Source organism: Gorilla gorilla, chromosome 4, assembly GCF_029281585.2.
Source record: "Gorilla gorilla gorilla isolate KB3781 chromosome 4, NHGRI_mGorGor1-v2.1_pri, whole genome shotgun sequence".
Taxonomy (NCBI): domain Eukaryota; kingdom Metazoa; phylum Chordata; class Mammalia; order Primates; family Hominidae; genus Gorilla; species Gorilla gorilla.
In genome coordinates, this window is record NC_073228.2 from 33,362,236 (window position 1) to 33,383,373 (window position 21,138).

The 21,138-nt window shown below is 46.7% G+C and overlaps 2 protein-coding genes and 2 non-coding genes across 9 annotated transcripts in view; all 4 read left to right on the plus strand.

Moving 5' to 3' along the window:
- IGBP1C (IGBP1 family member C) overlaps nt 1–18,205 on the plus strand; it is a 29,263-nt gene extending 11,058 nt beyond the window's left edge. The window contains exon 2 of the mRNA XM_055386761.2: nt 16,800–18,205. Within this exon, the coding sequence (XP_055242736.2) occupies nt 17,030–18,052 (1,023 nt within the window). The 5' untranslated portion in view covers nt 16,800–17,029 and the 3' untranslated portion in view covers nt 18,053–18,205. The remainder of the gene's footprint in view (nt 1–16,799) is intronic.
- Nucleotides 1–21,138, plus strand: part of TEX14 (testis expressed 14, intercellular bridge forming factor) — a 142,594-nt gene that overhangs the window by 11,045 nt on the left and 110,411 nt on the right. The gene's annotated exons all lie outside the window — the stretch shown is intronic.
- On the plus strand, nt 1,307–1,469 carry LOC115934895 (U1 spliceosomal RNA). The gene has a single exon (XR_004070630.3). It is a non-coding gene; the product is annotated as a U1 spliceosomal RNA (small nuclear RNA).
- On the plus strand, nt 3,242–3,405 carry LOC115934892 (U1 spliceosomal RNA). Its single transcript, XR_004070627.3, has one exon. It is a non-coding gene; the product is annotated as a U1 spliceosomal RNA (small nuclear RNA).

The window sequence follows — 21,138 nt, forward strand, 5'->3', positions numbered from 1 at the left end:
GATTTTTTAAAACAGCATTATTTCTTCCTTTTGTAAAGATGGAAAACTGTGAGCTTGAAGTCAGTGACAAGGAAAAAAAAGTTATAAACTCTGGCTAATTTATTTTGGCAGAGGAGAAGATACCAGAAGAGTCCTTCTGTAAGATAAAAGATATGGGATATTAGGGTGGTTCTAGTGTGATCTTGGAAAGACAATTGAAGAACACTGTTAACTCTGAAACTCCAATTCTAATTTGTTTTTTTGGTTTTTGTGGGGTTTTTTTGAGACAGAGTCTTGCTCTGTCGCCCAGGCTAGAGTGCAGCGGCGTGATCTCAGCTCACTGCAACCTCCATCTCCTAGGTTCAAGAGGTTCTCCTGCCTCTTGAGTAGCTGGGATTACAGGTGCCTGCCACTATGCCCAGCTGATTTTTGTATTTTTATTAGAGATAGGGTTTTACCATGTTGGCCAGGCTGGTCTCGAATTCCTGACCTCAAGTGATCTGCCCGCATCGGCCTCCCAAAGGGCTGGGATTACAGGCAGGAGTCACAGCGTCCGGCCTGCTTCATTCAAAATTAGAATTAGTGTTTGTGCAATTGATCTTTCAAGTAAGATTGATCATTTGCTGCATGTTTGAAAGACAGCATTTTGTATGTAAGCATGACACTTTGGACTGGTAGGTAACCTATACAGAGATTGGATTTTCAGATATGTAGACTGGATTTTCAGAAATAATTTTACCAAATTTCATGTTTTCAAACTTATTCAGGTTACATGTATAGCAGCTTGTTTAACTGCGCAAGAAACCCGTGCGCGCCTGTTTTTGCAGTTGCTGGGGAAGACTGAAACAGGAAGATCCCCTGAGGCCAGAAGTTCGATAACTACTGTACCCCAGCCTGGGCAACAAAGCAAGACTTTGTCTCTGGGGGGAAAAAAAAGAAAAAAGACACCATAGTGACATCATTAGTGCCAAACCCTTAAAGGCAGGAGCTAGTTTACGTTATTTACCTTTTAATCTGTAGAGCATTTTTAAGTTTTATTTCAGTCGTGTCACCAAGCATACTAGGAAAGGACATACTGAATGAGATCATCCAAAGGGGTGTGGAGTATGTAGATAAGCGCAGTGACTGCTGGCTATTTGCACCCTAGGCTTATATTTCTTAAGATTTTGAATAGCCAGATATTAAAAATATAGCTGCTGGGTTATTGTAGTTTGGAAAATATCTTTATTCCAGAAATTAGGGGGTCTAAAGAGCACATGAGAAAAATGATCCTATATTTAGAGTGGTTTGAATCTAAGGGTGAACTCTCAGGCAGCGCTGGGGACTCATACTTAACTGGTCAAGGGAAATAGCATGATCACTAAAGGTTGATTTTTCAGGGTGGAGTTTGTTTCTTGCATTGCGGATGTGCTAACCCCTGCGGTTTTCCACAAATGTGGGAAACTTGATTGCATAGCTTGTGGTAGTGGAGGTTATGTTCATGCTCTCCCCTGATCTGGCTTGTTTATAAAAAGCGTGTGTTGTATCTTTGCTTCGTAGGTTTTCCTGTGTTATATTGTAATCTCTTGTTTTGGAATAGCCAGAGATTGATGTCTTCTAATGGTCATTTTTTTCTTCACACACGCTTTTGGTCTCACACCCCTCGTGGTTGGTGTTGTCATTGAGTACTACAGTGATTTGCCATTACAATCAGAAGTACGCAGTTGAATACCTTTGGCGGCTCTAAGGGAGTGTTACCTTCACATTTTCCTTGTTGGTAGCCCTTTCCTTTTCAAAGCTAACAATTTAGCATCTTCTGACTTTTCTTCTGTCTTTATATCTTTTTGTGGACCTCCAGAGTCCTTCTGTTATTTTTCTTTTCTTGGAGACGGCGTTTCGCTCTTGTAGCCCAGGCTGGAGTACAATGGCGCAATCTCAGCTCACAGCAACCTCTCAGCCTCAAGGGTTCAAGGGATTCTCCTGCCTCAGCCTCTTGAGTAGCTGGGATTACAGGCACACACCACCACGCCTTGCTAATGTTTGTATTTTTAGTAGAGACGGGGTTTCACCATGTTGGCCAGGCTGGTCTTGCACTCCTAACCTCAGGTGATTTACCTGCCTCGGCCTCCCAAAGTGCTGGGATTACAGGTGTGAGCCACGGCGCCTGGCTCCAGTGTCCTTCTATTATTATTATTATTATTATACTTTAAGTTCTAGGGTACATGTGCACAATGTGCAGGTTTGTTACATATGTATACATGTGCCGTGTTGGTTTGCTGCACCCATTAACTCGTCATTTACATTAGGTATATCTCCTAATGCCATCCCTCCCCGTTTCCCCCATCCTATGACAGACCCTGGTGTATGATGTTCCCCACCCTGTGTTCAAGTGTTCTCATTGTTCAATTCCCACCTATGAGTGAGAACATACGGTGTTTGGTTTTCTGTCCTTGCAAAGTTTGCTCAGAATGATGGTTTCCAGCTTCATCCATGTCCCTACAAAGGACATGAACTCATCCTTTTTTATGGCTTCATAGTATTCCGTGGTGTATATGTGCCACGTTTTCTTAATCCAGTCTATCATTGATGGACATTTGGGTTGGTTCCAAGTCTTTGCTATTGTGAATAGTGCTGCAATAAGCATACATGTGCATGTGTCTTTATAGTAGCATGATTTATAATCCTTTGGGTATATACCCAGTAATGGGATTGCTGGATCAAATGGTATTTCTAGTTCTAGATCCTTGAGGAATCACCACACTGTCTTCCAGTGTCCTTCCCTTAAGGACCCTGTGATTACATTAGGCCCATCTGGATAAGCTTTTCATCTTAAATCAATCACATCTAAAAACTTCCCTTTTTTTTCCCCCTCAAGTTGGAGTCTCGCTCTGTCACCCAGGCTGGAGTGCAATGGCACCATATCTGCTCACTGCAACCTCTGCCTACCAGGTTCAAGCAATTCTCCTGCCTCAGCCTCCCCAATAGCTGGGCTTACAGGCACCCGCCACCATGCCAGGCTAATTTTTGTATTTTTAGTAGAGATGGGGTTTCACCATATTGGCCAGGCTGGTCTTGAACTCCTGACCTCGTGATCTGCCTGCCTCGGCCTCCCAAAGTGTTGGGATTACAGGCGTGAGTCACCATGCCCAGCCATTTCTGGCTCTTAAACTTTGGAAAAGTCTTTATCTTGTAAGTAGCAGGCTAGAACTTGTGCAAGAAGAGTGACCCTATGTGAAGAGTGTTTTGAATCTGAGGGTGAGATGTCAGGCAACAACCATGCCTTCCACTTACCCGGCAGGGAAGATACCCTGACCACAAAGGTGGTTTTCCCAGGGCAAGGTTCACTCATTGCATTCTGTGTTTGCTGGCCCCTGTGATTTCCCCAAATGTGGGAGACTCAACTGCATAATTTGTGGTAGTGGGCGACTGTGTTCACACTTTCCCCTGTGTTATTCTTTGTCAAATGGGAAGTAGCCAATGTGATTGTCTGTGGCCGTGTTTGGCTTCTCCTTGCTTGTTTCTTGTGAACTGTGTCTTTAAATTTCCATGGAAGTGAGAAGCTGTACTACTATTTAGTTTGTGATAGTAACAGGCTTCCTTGGTGTTTTTTCTTGGCTGTGTTCCCTTAATCCAGCATAAACTTTGTACACAATGAGTACCACATATATGTTGGCTGAGTCAAATGAACTGGAAATCAAACTCAGGAAGGATTTCCTTTAAGCATTTTTATTTTTAGAGACAGGGTCTTGCTCTTGTCTCCCAGACTGGAGTACAGTGGTGCTCAATCATGGCTCAAAGCTGCCCTGACCTCCTGGACTCAGTCCTTCTGCCTCAGCCTTCCAAGTAGCTGTACAGGCACGTGCCACCATGGCTGGCTAATTTTTTTTTTTTTTTTTGAGACGGAGTTTCCCTCTTGTTGCCCAGGCTGGAGTGCAATGGTTTGATCTCGGCTCCCAGCACCCTCCACCTCCTGAGTTCAAGCGATTCTTCTGCCTCAGCCTCCTGAGTAGCTGGGATTACAGGCACCCGCCACAACACCTGGCTACTTTTTTGTATTTTTTAGTAGAGACGGGGTTTCGCCATGTTGGCCAGACTGGCCTCAGGTGATCTGCCTGCCTCGTCCTCCCGAAGTACTGGGATTACAGGTGTGAGCCACCCCACCTGGTCAGCTGGCTAATTTTAAAAGAACTTTTTGTAGCATAGGGTCTCGCTATGTTGCCCAGGCTGGTCTCGAACTCTTGGCCTCAAGTGATCCTCCCACCTCGGCTTCTCAAGGTGCTGGGATTACAAAAATGAGTACCATACCTGGCCCCTAAAGGATTTTAACCTGCTCTTAACAATGACTATAGAATTTTTTTTTAATCTTTTTTTTTTTTTAATTTATTTTTTATTGATCATTCTTGGGTATTTCTCGCAGAGGGGGATTTGGCAGGGTTACAGGACAATAGTGGAGGGAAGGTCAGCAGATAAGCAAGTGAACAAAGTTCTCTGGTTTTCCTAGGCAGAGGACCCTGCGGCCTTCCGCAGTGTTTGTGTCCCTGGGTACTTGAGATTAGGGAGTGGTGATGGCTCTTAACGAGCATGCTGCCTTCAAGCATCTGACAGGGCGGCTGGCTGGGCGGGGGGTTGACCCCCCCACCTCCCTTCCGGACGGGGTGGCTGGCCGGGCGGGGGGCTGACCCCCCCACCTCCCTCCCTGACGGAGCGGCTGGCCAGGCAGAGGGGCTCCTCACTTCCCAGTAGGGGCGGCCGGGCAGAGGCGCCCCTCACCTCTTGGACCGGGTGGCCGGCCAGGCGGGGGGCCGAACCCCCACCTCCCTCCCGGACAGGGCGGCAGGCTGGACGGTGGGCTAACCCCCCCACCTCCCTCCCGGACGGGGCGGCTCGCCGGGCGGAGATGCTCCTCACTTGCCAGACGGGGTGGCTGCTGGGTGGAGGGGCTCCTCACTTCTCGGGCGGGGCGGCTGCCGGGCAGAGGGGCTCCTCACTTCTCAGACGGGGCAGTTGCCAGGCAGAGGGTCTCCTCACTTCTCAGATGGGGCGGCCGGGGAGAGACGCTCCTCACATCCCGGACGGGGCGGCAGGGCAGAGGTGCTCCCCACATCTCAGACGATGGGCAGCCGGGCAGAGACGCTCCTCACTTCCCAGATGTGATGGCGGCCGGGAAGAGGCGCTCCTTGTTTCCTAGATGGGATGGCGGCCGGGCAGAGACGCTCCTCACTTTCCAGACTGGGCAGCCAGGCAGAGGGGCTCCTCACATCCCGGACGATGGGCGGCCAGGCGGAGACGCTCCTCACTTCCCAGACGGGGCGGCAGCCGGGCAGAGGCTGCAATCTCGGCACTTTGGGAGGCCAAGGCAGGCGGCTGGGAGGTGGTTGTAGCGGGCCGAGATCACGCCACTGCACTCCAGCCTGGGCACCATTGAGCACTGAGTTAACGAGACTCTGTCTGCAATCCCGGCACCTCGGGAGGCCGAGGCTGGCAGATCACTCGCGGTTAGGAGCTGGAGACCAGCCCGGCCAACACAGCGAAACCCCGTCTCCACCAAAAAAATACGAAAACCAGTCAGGCGGGGCGGCGCGCGCCTGCAATCGCAGGCACTCGGCAGGCTGAGGCAGGAGAATCAGGCAGGGAGGTTGCAGTGAGCTGAGATGGCAGCAGTACCGTCCAGCTTCGGCTTGGCATCAGAGGGAGACCGTGGAAAGAGGGGAGAGGGAGAGGGAGAGGGGGAGGGGGAGGGGGAGGGAGAGGGAGAGGGAGCCAATGACTATAGAATTGAAATTCATTCATTGCATTCTAAAATGACTATTTTGAATGATCACCTTTAGGTTCTGACATAGTGGTTTGTTGGTTTTGTTTTGTTTTGTTTTCTTTTGTTTGAGATGGAGTTTCAATCTTATTGCTCAGTCTGGAGTGCAATGGCATGATCTTGGCTCACTGCAACCTCTGCCTCCCAGGTTCAAGTGATTCTCTTGCCTCAGCCTCCCGAGTAGCTGAGATTACAGATGCCTGCCACCACGCCTGGGTTTTTTTGTTTTTTTTTTTTTTGTTTTTTTGGTTTTTTTTGAGATGGATTTTCTCTCTTGTTGCCCAAGCTGGAGTGCAATGCTGTGATGTTGGCTTACTGCAACCTCTGCCCCCCGGGTTCAAGTGATTCTCCTGCCTCAACCTCCTGAGTAGCTGGGATTACAGGCACCTGCCACCACGCCTGGCTAATTTTCATATTTTTAGTAGAGATGGGGTTTCACCATTTTGGCCAGGCTGGGCTTGAACTCCTGACCTCAGGTGATCTGCCTGCGTCAGCCTTCCAAAGTGCTGGGATCACAGGCGTGAGCAACTGCACCCGGCCGACTAATTTTTATGTTTTCGTAGAGACAGGGTTTCACCATGTTGGTCAGGCTGGTCTCGAACTCGTGACTTCAGGTGATCCATTAACCTCAGCCTCCCAACGTGCTGGGATTACATGTGTGAGCCACGGCACCTGGCCCATAGTAGTTTTAAAAAGGGAAAAGCTTACATACTACTATGATATATCAATTTAAAAATGCAAAAAGTCCAGACTCAGTGGCTCGTGCTTATAATCACCGTACCTTTGGAGGCCCAGGCGACAGAACGAGAACCTGTCTCTAAAAATTAAAAACATGTTTAAAGGAAATCCTTTTGGAAATGCTTCCTGAGTTTGATTTCCAGTTCATTCAATTCAGCCAATATATAATGGGGTACTTATTGTAGACAAAGCTTATTCTGGGTGAGGGGAATGCAGATACCCTTGGAACATAGTCCTTGTCATAATCAGGAGTCTGTCTGGGGAAGGGAGATGGGGAAACCATCTGTTAATATTATACCATACAATTCACCCATTTAGAAGATAGTTTGATTTTTAGAAAGAGCCAGAGATTGTCTGGAGACGTTTTTATGTGAACATAACCCCAATATTGTATTGTCTTCATTATAAAACAAAAGATGACACTTAGAACTGGATATCATTTGGCCCTTTCTCTTCTCATCTCCTCCCACTTCAAAATGCTTACATCTCTTAATACCCAGCATTCTCTTTGTTCTGAAGTTAGGCTCAACACACTCAAGGCTTGGCACAATCTTCTTTGTAGTTTTAGCTTTTTTCGGGAAAATCAACTAGTTTGCCCACCCATAGCCAGATACTTGTCATTTTGATTCTAGCCATCATAGTGAGGGTGAAGTGGTATTTCATGGTGATTTTGATTTGCATTACCCTGATGGCTAAGAATATTGAACATATTTTCGTGTGCTTATTGGCTATTTGCATCTTTTTTTTTTTTTTTTTTTTTTTTTTGGAGATGGTTTCCCTGTGTCATCCAGGCTGGAGTGCAGTGGCACAATGTCAGCTCACTGCAACTTCCACCTCCCAGGCTCAAGTGATTCTCATGCCTCAGCCTCCCAAGAAGCTGGGGTTATAGGCATGCGCTACCATGCCCAGCTAATTTTTGTGTTTTTTGTAGAGATGGGGTTTCATCATGTTGGCCAGGCTGGTCTCAAACTCCTGGCTTCAAGTGATGCACCCCCCCTCAGCCTCCCACAGTGCTGGGATTACAGGTGTGAGCCACCGTGCCCGGCCTACCTGCCTTTTTTTTTTTTTTTTCCCAAAGGCCTCACCGAAGATAAATCTTTTTTTTTTTAACCACTTTATTGAAGGATAATTGACATACTATACTTGTGCTTTTGATGTCATATGTAAGAAATCATTCCCTAATTGGAGGTCAGGAAGATTTACACCTATGTTTTCTTCTTAGTGTTTCTATTTGTTTTTTGAGATGGAGTCTCACTCTGTCTCCCAGGCTGGAGTGCAGTGGCACGATCTCGGCTCACTGCAACCTCCGCCTCCCAGGTTCAAGCGATTCTTGTGCCTCTCTGTCTCGAGTAGCTGGGATTACAGGCCTGAGCCACCATGCTCAGCTAATTTTTGTATTTTTAGTAGAGACGGGGTTTCGCCACGTTGGCCAGGCTGGTTGTGAACTCCTGACCTCAAGTGATCTGTCCACCTTGGCCTCCTGTAGTGCTAGGATTACAGGCGTGAGCCACTGCGCCTGGCCGGACTTTCATCATAAATAAGTTATTCTCACTCCTGTGAAAAGGATGTGGGTTCAATAGGATTAGTTTGTGGTTCTCAATTCTGTCAAATCAAGGGTGTCCTTTTTTTTTTGAGACAGAGTCTTGCTCTGTCGCCCAGGCTGGAGTGCAGTGGTGCGATCTCTGCTCCCTGCAACCTCCACCTCCCTGGTTCAAGCAATTCCCCTGCCTCAGCCTCCCGAGTAGCTGGGATTATAGGCGCATGCCACCACACCCAGCTAAATTTTTTGTAGTTTTAGTAGAGATGGGGTTTCACCATGTTGGCCAGACTGGTCTTGAACTCCTGATCTCAGGCAATCTGCCCGCCTTGGCCTCCCAAAGTGCCAGGATTACAGGCGGGAGACACCGTGCCCGGCCTAGGGTTTCCTTTTATAAGAACTAGTAACATTCCATTTACTACCTTGAAGATGTTCGTAGAAAATATAAACTACATATAGTTACCCCACAGATAATATATCCTAACTATAATATGAAGGAGAGAAGCCACGTGGGGTGGCTCACGTCTATAATCCCGGGACTTTGGGAGGGTGGGAGGATCGCCTGAGCCAAGAAGTTTGAGACCAACCTGGGCAACATGGCTTAACCCCAACTGTAGAAAAACAAAAAAAAGATTGAAAAAATTAGCTGGGCATGGTGGTGCATGCCTGTGGTCCCAGCTACTCGGGAGGGTGAGGTGGGAGGATCACCTGAGCCCAAGAGGTTGAGGATGCAGTGAGCTGAAATTGCGTGACTGCACTCCAACCAGCCTGGGTTACAGAACAAGACCCTGTCTCAAAAACAAAACAATACAAATATAAAGGAGAGAGAAAAATAAGTTACAATACAATTATTTATTTATTTATTTTTGAGATGGAGTCTCACTCTGTCGCCTAGGCTGGAGTGCAGTGGCGCGATCTTGGCTCACTGCAACCTTTGCCTCCTGGGTTCAACCGATTTTCCTGCCTCAGCCTCCTGAGTAGCTGGGACTACAGGTGTGCACCACCACGCCTGGCTAATTTTTTATATTTGTTATTTTTTTTTTATGGTTTCACCATATTGGCCAGGCTGGTCTTGAACTCCTGACCTTATAATCCACCCGCCTCGGCCTTCCAAAGTGCTGGGAATACAGGCATAAGCCACTGCGCCCTGCCCTACAATACAATATTTTAATATGTAAAGGCTTGGCATGACTACCCAGGGAAACAAAAACATCCCCACAGAGTTTCAAAATTTCCCTTTGGGAGTGGCTCCACTGTCATGGAGAACCACTCAATTGTAAGAAATTTTTTTTAAAAAAAGTATGTATAAAAGGAATGCCAGCTGAGCGTGGTGGCTCATGCCTGTAATCCCAGCACTTTGGGAGTTCGAGGCTAGCAGATCACTTGAGGTCAGGAGTTCAAGACCAGCCTGGCCAACATGGAGAAACCCCATCTCTACTAAAAATACAAAAATTAGTCAGGCATGGTGGCACGCATCTGTAATCCCAGCTACTCAGGAGGCTGAAGCAGGAGAATCGCTTGAACCCAGGAGGCAAAGGTTGCAGTAAGCCGAGATCACACCATTGCACTCCAGCCCGGGTGACAGAGCGAGACTCCATCTCCAAACAAAGAAAAAAAGGAATGCCGACTGGGTGTGGTGGCTCACACTTGTAATCCCAGCACTTTGGGTGGCCAAGGAGTTCGAGGCCAGCCTGGCCAACATGGTGAAACCCCGTCTCTACTAAAAATACAAAAAATAAAAAAACATTAGCTGGGCCTGGTGGCGCGTGCCTATAATCCCAGCTACTCAGGAGGCTGAGGCAAGAGAATCATTTGAACCTGGGAGGCAGAGGTTGCAGCAAGCTGAGATTGCACCTCTGCACTGCAGCCTGGGTGATAGAGCGAGACTCTGTCTCAAAAAAAGGAATGCCAAGTAGCAGTGAGGATGTAGTTGCAGTTTGCATAAATTTGGAGTATTTGGAGTAAGAGTGCTGGAAGATTCTGCAACTTTCTTTCTCCAGCAGTGCTGGGGAAATGGGAGTAGAGGAGATGACTGTTGATTGGCTCTAGGACCAGTTAGAGCAGGGGATTCCAACCCCCCGGAAGGAGCATGGTACCAGTTGGTGGCCTGTTAGGAACTAGGCCGCACAGCAGGAGGTGATCGTCATTACTGCCTGAGCGCCGCCTCCTGTTAGATCAGCAGCCACATTAGATTCTCATAGGAGCGTGAAACCTATTGTGAACTGAGCATGCCAGGGATCTAGGTTGCACACTCATGAGAATCTAACTAATGCCTGATGAGCTGAGGTGGAACAGTTTCATCCTGAAACCATTCCCACTCACCCCCTATTATCCGTGGAGAAATGGAAAATTGTTTTCCATGAAACTGGTCCCTGATGCCAAAAAGTTTGGGAACCTCTAAGATAGAGGAAATACGCTGTGCTGCGGCATGAAGTAGGTGAGAGATGGGGCTAGGGGCCTAGTGAGTGAAATGGCGTGGAAAGTCTAAAGGATTAGATGAATTGAGGGATGAGCTTCTCTGGCAGTGAGTAGACCTGAGGTCCAGGGAAGGCTTTTGTAAGCTCAAAACATGTAAAATGTTGAGAAAATAGAACAAGAAAATGAGTTTTTAAAATATATTCCTGATCTAGCAAAAAGAGAAATCCACAGAGACCCAGAGAAAGAAACAAATCCAGAAAGGAAAGGCAGGGATGGACCCTGTCTATTTCCTAAGGACATTGGCCATCCTTAGAAGCTTTGGGGCTGGCTTTTAATGGACCACAGGCAGGAGACAAAGTTTGGGGCCTGAGCTGGGTGGGAGGTCTGACTAGAGAGTCCCTCCTCATTCTATAAAGCTGCGACCCCAGGAGAAGAATACTCTCAGTTCTGAGGAATGCCCCCTCCCCAAGAGAAAGATGTTAGAGATATGTGCTGGTCTCAGCCTCAGCCTGAGAATGGGAAGGGGCAGAGAAATCTTTACCACTATCTCACATTCACAATCCCTCAAAATGGGCCAGAATTCATACTGCTATGTGTATATGTTAGGGGATGGCACAAAAAGTTACTTTAGCCTGGCTTGGTAATGTCCCCCAGCACCAGGCAGAAACAAAAGAAACCCTCTCTAGTCTATTCATTTCTCAAAATGAAACTACAATAATTGAAATAATAATCTTAGTGAATGGGTTAAGCAGCAGACACTGCCAAAGACAGAATTAGTGAAGACAGATCTGAAAAATTACCCAGGATGTAGCTCAAAGAAATATAGAGATGGGAAAATGCAAGAAAGGTTCAAAGAGATAGAGAATAGAATGAGAGGGGTCAAGATAAATGCAATGAGAGTTCCAGAAGGTGGAGTGGAAGCAATATTTGGACATGTAATGGTAATCAGTGTCCCAATTGTATATATTTATTGTGTACACGTTGTTTTGAAGTATTATACATTGTGGAATGGCTACAGGGAGCTAATTAATATATGCATTACTGTATGTACTTCTATCATTTTATTGTGGTAAAGATGCTTAACATATGCTTTCAGGAATTGTCAAGAATATATTAAGTATAATCACTTTTTTTTTTTTTCTTTTTTGAGAGGGAGTCTCACTCTGTCACCCAGGCTGGAGTGTAGTGGCGCAATCTTGACTCACTGCAACCTCCACCTCCCGGGTTCAAGCAATTATCCTGCCTCAGCCTCTCAAGTAGCTGGGATTACAGGTGCCTGCCACCACACCCGGCTAATTTTTGTATTTTTAGTAGAGATGGGTTTCTCCATATTGGCCAGGCTGGTCTCAAACACCTGACCTCAAGTGATCTACCCACTTCAGCCTCCCAAAGTGCTGGGATTACAAGCATGAGCCACAGCTCCTGGCTGAATTTAGTTTCTTGGTCCCTGATCCTTATTCTTATCTTCCCAAAGCTGTTTGTTGTTTTTTTTTTTTTTAATCTTCCCAAAGTTTATTTAGGCTTCTCACACTCCTTTTCTATCACATTTCTTAGACAGCTTTCTAATCATTACACACACACATCCTATAGATAGATGGATAGATAGGCAGAAATCTCCATGCCAGGTACTTTGCTAGCCTGAGACTCCAGCAGTGACAGATGAAAACTCTCAGGTCCTTGAACAGTCTGTAGTCTAGCCCAGGAAACTGACTGATAATCAGACAGTGGAATAATGAATGGACTGAAGATGTGTTAAGGACTAAAAGAGAAATTAAAGGACTCTTACTATGATAACAGAGGGAGCTCAGCATGGCAAGAGAAGTTAGATTTGTCAGGAGAGGCAGGGTAAAAACATTTTAAGCAAGGGGAACTACACAGGCAAAGGTTCTGAGGGTGAAAAGAGGCTGCGGCTGTAGCTGTGGCTGCCACAGCGGTATGGTGGACAGTACAGGCAGGCTGGAAAAGCTATGGAGCCAGCCCATGCAGAGCCTCAAGGAGCGTGGGATGGAGTTGGGGCTTTATCCAGAGGGCAGTAAGGAGTATTGAAGGGCTTTGGGCAAGGGAGTAACATTAGATTAGAGCAGCACCAATGCTCCTTCCTGACATTTTGTTAACATGTATTCACATGAGGGTGCTTCTTGCTAAACCTCAATGAAGTCTCAAGCTGTTGCTGGCTTTTTTTTTTTTTTTTTTTTTTTTTTTTGAGACGGAGTCTCTCTCTGTTGCCCAGTCTAGAGTGCAGTGGCGTGATCTCAGCTCCCTGCAACCTCTGCCTCCCAGGTTCAAGTGATTCACCTGCCTCAGCCTCCCGAGTAGCTGGGATTACAGGCATGCGCCACCACACCTGGCTAATTTTTGTATTTTTAGTAGACATGGGGTTTCACCATTTTGGTCAGGCTGGTTTCAAACTCCTGACCTCAAATGATCCACTTAACCTCGGCCTCCCAAAGTGTCAGGATTACAGGCGTGAGCCACCACGCCCAGCAGCTGGCTTGTTACATTCTTTAGCCATCGTCTGGTGACTTTCAGCAAATATGACAAACTCCTCTCCACACCCCCTCCTGGTTTTTTTTTTTTTTTTTTTTTTTGAGACAGAGTGTCACTCTTTCGCCCAGGCTGGAGTGCAGTGGCGCGATCTCGGCTCACTGCAACCTCCGCCTCCCAGGTTCAAGCAATTCTCATGCCTCAGCCTCAGAGTAGCTGGACTACAGCCACGCATGACCACAATAAGCTAACTGTATTTTTAGTAGAGGCAGGGTTTAGGCAAGTTGGTCAGGCTGATCTTCAACTGCTGGCCTCAAGCCATCCTGCCTCAGCCTCTCAAAGTGCTGGGATTTCAGGCATGAGTCATTGCACCCAGGCAAAACATGATAATAAAGTTAATTTCATGTGGGCCGGGCCTGATGACTCATGCTTGTAATCCCAGTACTTTGGGAGGCTGAGGCAGGAGGATGGCTTGAGACCAGGAGCTCAAGACCAGACTGGGCAGCATAGCGAGACCCTATCTCTATAAATATAAAATAATAAAAATAATAATATAGCTACTAAAAATGTTCAACTGAATATGTCGAATGTTGCCCACACCATATTCCACTGGACAAGCAGTGCTCTAACTTAATCTGTTTCCTTATTTTAAAGTTTCCAGAGAGCCTTGCTGTATTACTTCCACAAACTTACATGCCTGCTCTTCCTGGAATGCACTTCCCTGCCCTGCCCTTCTTCATCTACCTGGAAAACTTATACTTCAGCCCTTCCAAACTGCCTGGGATCCACTCAGTGCCACTGAACCCAGGGTGGCCTTATCTGTTAGGTACCACAGGACACTGCCTAGGGGCACTTCTTTTAAAAATCAGAAGAAAAAAATGAATTTTTAGGTGGAAGAAAATGTCATATATAATAATATATTCATCTTTTAATCAATGCAGTCATAAGATAGCATTTTTAACATATATTTTAATGGAAATGTATATATTTTAACAGAGGAGGCAGGCACACAAAGGCAAAAGTATGGGCCCTTCAAAATCGTAATGTGGCCCTGCTGAACTTTTTATAGGTCTGGCAAGTCTGTTTTCCTTACAGACTATGATCTTATTTATTGCAGGCAGACTCGGTCTCTGCATTATTCCTCTTAGTATCCCCAGTGGCTAGGCCAGCGGACTGGACCTTGAACATTTAAGTGGCTGTCAGTAAATGAGAAGTATGTGCTACATGTAAGTAATGACTTGAGAACAGGTGTTTTTCATCATTAGCAGCAAAGAAATTCAAGAATACTTTATGAATGGCGAAAATACTGGAGTAGACAATGTGGTCATCAGAAATGGAGTTCTCCCAGCATAGGAAAAAGGGTCTGTTAGTACCTGTGATATCAGAGCCATGGTGGGGCACAAATAATCATAGAGGCCTCAGAGCTGTGGTCAGCCTGGCATTCATGGATACCATTGAAAGCCAAAGTATTACTTTCCTCATGTGAAATCAAACCTTCTGGAATAAAATTAGGAAGGTAGTTCAATAATGAGATTATATAGTATAACCGAGGTGGGCTGGGTCACACTTTGTGGATGAAGGTAATCCAGCAATTGTCCTAAATCAGCAATTGTACTAAATAGTGTGGAGTTGGGTTTTTGCTGTTGTTTTTTTGTTGTTGCTGGGGGAGCGGTTAAGACAGGGTCTCACTCTCACTAGGCTGGAGTGCAGTGGCACAACACAGCCTCCACCTCCCCAAACTCAGGTGATATCAGCACCTCGGCCTCCCAAAGTGATGGGATTGCAGGCATGAGCCACTGCCCCTGGCCTAAATAGAGTTAGTATGGTTTTTATTGCAGAGCTTTGTGGCTGAGAAATGCAGCTTCAGGGCCAGTGTGTTTCAGGAATGAATGGATTTGGCTCCCCACAACTCAGGGTGTTGAGTAAGACATTTAGTGGCCTGGCACAGTGGCTCATGCCTGTAATCCCAGCACTTCGGGAGGTCGAGGCAGGCAGATCACCTGAGGTCAGGAGTTCGAGACCAGCCTGGCCAACATGGTGAAGCCCCATCTCTACCAAAAACACAAAAAATTAGCCAGGTGTGGTGGTGCATCCCTGTAGTCCCAGTTACTCAGGAAGCTGAGGCAGGAGAATTGCTTGAACCCAAGAGATGGAGGTTGCCGTGAGCCAAGATCATGTCACTACACTCTAGCCTGGGTGACAGAGTGAGACTCTGTCTTAAAAAAAAAAAAAAAAAAAATTTAGATTCAGTTACATTGGCATTAATGACTTTTTTTTTTTTTGAGACGGAGTTTTGCTCTTGTTGCCCAGGCTGGAGTGCAGTGGTGTGATCTCGGCTTACTGCAACCTCCGCCTCCCACGTTCAAGCAATTCTCCTGCCTCAGCCTCCCAAGTAGCTGGGATTACAGGCATGCACTGCCACAACCGGCTAATTTTGTATTTTTAGTAGAGACAGGGTTTCTCCATGTTAGTCAGGATGGTCTTGAACTCCCGACCTCAGGTGATCCATCTGCCTTGGCTTCCAAAAGTGCTGGGATTACAGGTGTGAGCCACCATGCCTGGCCAACATTAATGACTTTTTTTTTTTTTTTTTTTTTTTTTTTTGAGACGGAGTCTCACTCTGTCGCCCAGGCTGGAGTGCAGTGGTGCCATCTCGGCTCACTGCAACCTCCGCCTCCCGGGTTCACACCGTTCTCCTGCCTCAGCCTCTCCGAGTAGCTGGGACTACAGGTGTCCACCACCACGCCTGGCTAATTTTTTTGTGCTTTTAGTAGAGACGGGGTTTCACCATGGTCTCGATCTCCTGACCTTGTGATCCACCCGTCTCAGCCTCCCAAAGTGCTGGGATTATAAGCGTGAGCGACCGCGCCCGGTCACATTAATGACATTTTAACAGTCACAACTGCTTTGTGAACTTATGTAACAAAACTCAGCTTTTAAAAATTACTGAGTATATATGTCACTCTCATATTTCTGAGCATCAACCCTTCCTTCCTTGACTCCCATGAGGCAAAGTGAAGGTTGGAAATTCAGAGATGAGGTGAGACTCACAAACTGAGGGGCACGTCTTAGGACAGCACACCTGAGTTGGCAGGAACAGCCATGATCTGAGATTAATAGGTGTGCCTGTTGCTGCTCTTCCCCACACATGAGGGAACTCTCCAAATAACATTCTGTACTGAGGGGCTGTGTTTCTCCATCTCAACTTATTTGGGGTCTTTGATTTAGTCATAATTTGGTCATGTAGTTGGTTTGATTCTGTGTGTGTGTGTGAGATATGTGTGCTATATATCTGTACACATAATATGTATTATGTACAAGCAATTCTCCTGCCTCAGCCTCCTGAGTAGCTGGGATTACAGGCACCCGCCACCACGCCCAGCTAATTTTTTGTATTTCTAGTAGAGATGGGGTTTCACCGTGTTAGCCAGGATGGTCTCGGTCTCCTGACCTCCTAGTCCGCCCACCTCGGCCTCCCAAAGTGGGGGATTACAGGAGTGAGCCACCGCGCCTAGCCACTCAGTAATTTTTGAAAACTGAGTTTTAGGCCAGGCGTGGTGGCTCACGCCTGTAATCCCAGTACTTTTTACATCATACATACACAGATATAGACATACAGGAACACTCGGTTTGTTACCAAATCCGGGCCTGATGCTACTTCCCTGTGTGGCAGGAACTGCAGATACTTGAATCTTGGCAAAGTCACTTTGGGGGTCCCAAAGTACAGGGGGCAGCAGTCCAGGGGCAGAATAGCCTGGGTTGGGGGTAGCTGCATTTTTACATGCATTCTCTTATTCAGTCCTCAGAAATCTTGTGAGCCAGGAAGGCAGTATTATTCCCACTTTACAATTTTAGGAAACGGAAACAGAGAGACAAAGTTTGACGAAGACCCAGAGTGGAGCAGCGATTCAGACCCGGCACAACCGACTCCGTTGCCTTCCCCTATGCCGCCCCCAACGCCACCGCCTCCCTGACTGCCCTGCCGTGCAGCGCCCAATTCAGACTGGTTGTTAGAAATCTACGCCAGAATCTTTACGTGTGTCCAGAAAGGAAAGGAATCAACATTTCGCGTCAGCCTTCCCAAGATGGCAGCTGCTGAAGACGAGTTCCTGCCGCCGCCGCGGCTCCCCGAGCTGTTCGATTCCAGCAAACAGCTTCTGGACGAAGTCGAAGGAGCGACTGAACCCACCGGTTCCCGAATAGTCCAGGAAAAAGTGTTCAAGGGCCTCGACCTCCTTGAGAAGGTTGCCAAAATGTTATCGCAGCTTGACTTGTTCAGCCGAAATGAAGATTTGGAGGAGATTACTTCCACCGACCTGAAGTACCTGATGGTGCCAGCGTTTCAAGGAGCCCTCACCATGAAACAAGTCAACCCCAGTAAGCGTCTAGATCATTTGCAGCAGGCTCGCGAACACTTTATAAAATACTTAACTCAGTGCCATTACTATCGTGTGGCCGAGTTTGAGCTGCCCCAAACCAAGACCAACTCAGCTGAAAATCACGGTGCTATTACCTCCACGGCTTATCCTAGCCTCATTGCTATGGCATCTCAAAGACAGGCTAAAATAGAGCGATACAAGCAGAAGAAGGTGTTGGAGCATAGGTTGTCTACCATGAAATCTGCTGTGGAAAGTGGTCAAGCAGATGATGAGCGTGTTCGTGAATATTATCTTCTTCACCTTCAGAGGTGGATTGATATCAGCTTAGAAGAGATTGAGAGCATTGATCAGGAAATAAAGATCCTGGGAGAGAAAGACTCTTCAAGAGAGGCATCCACTTCTAACTCATGTCACCAGAAGAGGCCTCCAATGAAACCCTTCATTCTCACTCGGAACATGGCGCAAGCCAAAGTATTTGGCGCTGGCTATCCAAGTCTGGCTTCCATGACAGTGAGTGACTGGTATGATCAACATCAGAAACATGGAGTGTTACCAGATCAGGGAATAGCCAAGGCAACACCAGAAGAATTCAGAAAAGCCACTCAGCAACAGGAAGATCAAGAAAAGGAGGAAGAGGATGATGAACAAACACTCCAAAGAGCTCGAGAGTGGGATGACTGGAAGGACACCCACCCTGGGGGCTACGGCAACCGACAGAACATGGGCTAATCTTCCCACAACACCGCAGGACTGCAGGGTGCACACCTTCCCCGCCAAGGAAAACCATGCAGCCTTCCCCTCCCTGGGCTCCCCTACAGCTGTGTAAAACGAAGGCAAAGATGCTTAATGTTGCTTTGAGTTCAATAAAGTGTTAAATTATTATTATTATTTTATTTATTTTTTTGAGATGGAGTTTTTTACTTGTCGCCCAGGTTAGAGTGCAATGGCGCGATCTCGGCTCACTGCAACCTCCACCTCCTGGATTCAAGCGATTCTCCTGCCTCAGCCTCCCGAGTAGCTGGAATTAGAGGCGCCCGCCACCACGCCCAGCTAATATTTTGTATTTTGAGATGAGGTTTCACCATGTTGGTCAGGCTGGTCTTGAGCTCCTGACCTCAGGTGATCTACCCGCCTTGGCCTCCCAAAGTGCTGGGATTACAGACGTGAGCCACCGCGCCTGGCCTAAAGTGTTAAATTATTAAGCGTGTATTTGTACCCTAGATGATGTGAGCCATCAATCTAATTTTGGCATCATCATCCTCATCCTGGTGTGTTCCAATTTCTTAAGTGGAATGAAAAGAGCACACTGAGGGCCAGGCGCGGTGGCTTGTCTGTAATCCCAGCACTTTGGGAGGCCGAGGTGGGCGGATCACCTGAGGTCAGGAGTTCAAGACCAGCCTGACCAACATGGTGAAACCCCATCTTTACTAAAACTACAAAAATTAGCCAGGTGTGGTGGCAGGCGCTTGTAATCCCAGCTACTCGGGAGGCTGAGGCAGGAGAATTGCTTGAACCTGGGAGGCGGAGGTTGCAGTAAGCCGAGATCACGCCATTGAAAAGCACTGAGAAATAGGTTTGGATAATTAATGGCTGTATGAATTCTCTGAAAAAATAACAAAAGTTACTTCTATTATATGAGCCTGTGCAGAAAAAAGAAAAAAAAATTTCTTATCACACAATGCGATTTCTTTTGAATCTTTGGGAGCGGCAGCTAGAGTGAACCGATCCGTAAGGGAATTCAGTCAGAACGTACAGAAGCAGGTGGTGACGTTACTATAAGAGGCGGGCATATGTAGATAGGGGCGCAGTGATTGCCGGTTCTAGTGCGTTCTTCGCGCGGAGAAATTTTCTAGCGAATACCAAAGAAGGTGTAGTCTGAGATGTGTCATACGAAGAAGCGGTAGTTTCGAAGCGATGCCTAAAAACAACTCATAATACAATTTGCCATGAGTATGTAGTGTGTTGAGGACGATGGTAAGGTATTGGCAATAATAACTAAATAATGGTTTTGTGGTAGGATAGATGCTGTTAGTCATGATGAAGAAAGAACCTTTCTCGGGGGAGGGTTTTTCCTTGTGTTTGGGATGTGCTTGATTTTGTGATTTCCCCGAATGTAAGAAAACTCGGCTGCATAACTTGTGGTAGTGGAGGACTGCTTTTGGGCTTCCCTGTGATTGAACTAGTTGAAAAGACGGCTTGTGTGTGGTTGCGTGTGTTTATTTTCAGAGTTGTTGTAGTGGTGCGCGTTGGTTTTGGAGTTGTGGTTATGACCTTACGTTTTCTTAGGTTACGTTTGTTTTAATTAGGTGCTTGCTAAGTGTTTTATACCGTTTCTAGGAAGGGTGGAAAAATAAGCCAGACTGGTGTGGTGGTACGCACCTGTGATAGCTACTCGGGAGACTGAGGTGGGAAGATCATTTGATCCCAGATGGAGACTTAATGAGCCAATATTGTGCCACTGCACTCCTGTCTGAGCGATAGAGACCCTATCTCAATGAAGAAAAGTAAAAAAAAAATTCCTGGGTCTTCAGGTGGGAAGTTAAGTACCCCATCCCTTGTAGTTCAGTTTTTCTGTGCAGATAAATTTACCAGTTTGCTATGTTAGCCTTTTGTTCTGGTGGGATGAATTGCTGAGGGTGGCTAAAGCCTGTAAACCCAGCACTTCGGGAGGCCGAGGCGGGTGGATCGCTTGAAGTCAGGAGTTTGAGACCAGCCTGGCCAACATGATGAAACCCTGTCTCTACTAAAAATACAAAAAATTAGCCAGGCATGGTGGTGCACATCTGTAATCCCAGCTACTTTGGAGGCTGAAGCAGGAGAATCGCTTGAACCCAGGAGGCAGAGGTTGCAGTGAGCTGAGATCACACCACTGTACTCCAGCCCGGGTGACAGAGTGAGACTGTCTCAAAAAAAAAAAAAAAAAAGCTGGTGCACAGGTGGTACACACTGGTACAGGTAGTGCATGCCTGTAATCCCAGCTACTTGGGAGGCTGAGGCATGAGAATAGTGTAACCACCCAAGGGGTTCACCTTGCCTGCTGCCTAGACAGAGCCAATTCATCAAGACAGGGGAATTGCAATAGAGAAAGAGTAATTCACGCAGAGCCAGCTGTGCAGGAGACCGGAGTTTTATTGTTACTCAAATCAGTCTCGTGGAGCATTCGAGGAACTGAGTTTTTAAGGATAACTTGGTGAGTAAAGGGAAGCCAGTGAGCCAGGAGTGCTAATTGGTCAGGGAAGAAATCATAGGGAGTCAAAGCTGTCTTCTTGTGCTGAGTCAGTTCCTGGGTGGGGACCACAAGATCAGATGAGCCAGTTTATTGATCTGGGTGGTGCCAGCTGATCTATCAAGTGCAAGGTCTGCAAAATATATCAAGCACTGATCTTAGGAGCAGTTTAGGAAGGGTCAGAATCTTGTAGCATCCAGCTGCATGACTCCTAAACCATAATTTCTAATCTTGTGGCTAATGTTAGTCCTGCAAAGGCAATCTAGTCCCCAGACAAGAAGGAAGTCTGCTTTGGGAAAAGGCTGTTACCATCTTTGTTTAAACTATAAACTAAGTTTCTCCCAAAGTTAGTTCAGCCTACACCCGGGAATGAACAAGGACAGCTTGGAAGTTAGAAGCAAGATGGAGTAAGTTAAGTTAGATCTCTTTCACTGTCTCAGTCATAATTTTGCAAAGGCTGTTTCAATTGCTTGAACCCTGGAGGCAGAGGCTGCAGTGAGCCGAGATTCCACAACTGCACTCTAACTTGGGTGACAGAGCAAGACTCTGTCTCAAAAAAAAGCATTTCCCGTATTGCCCAGACAAAATT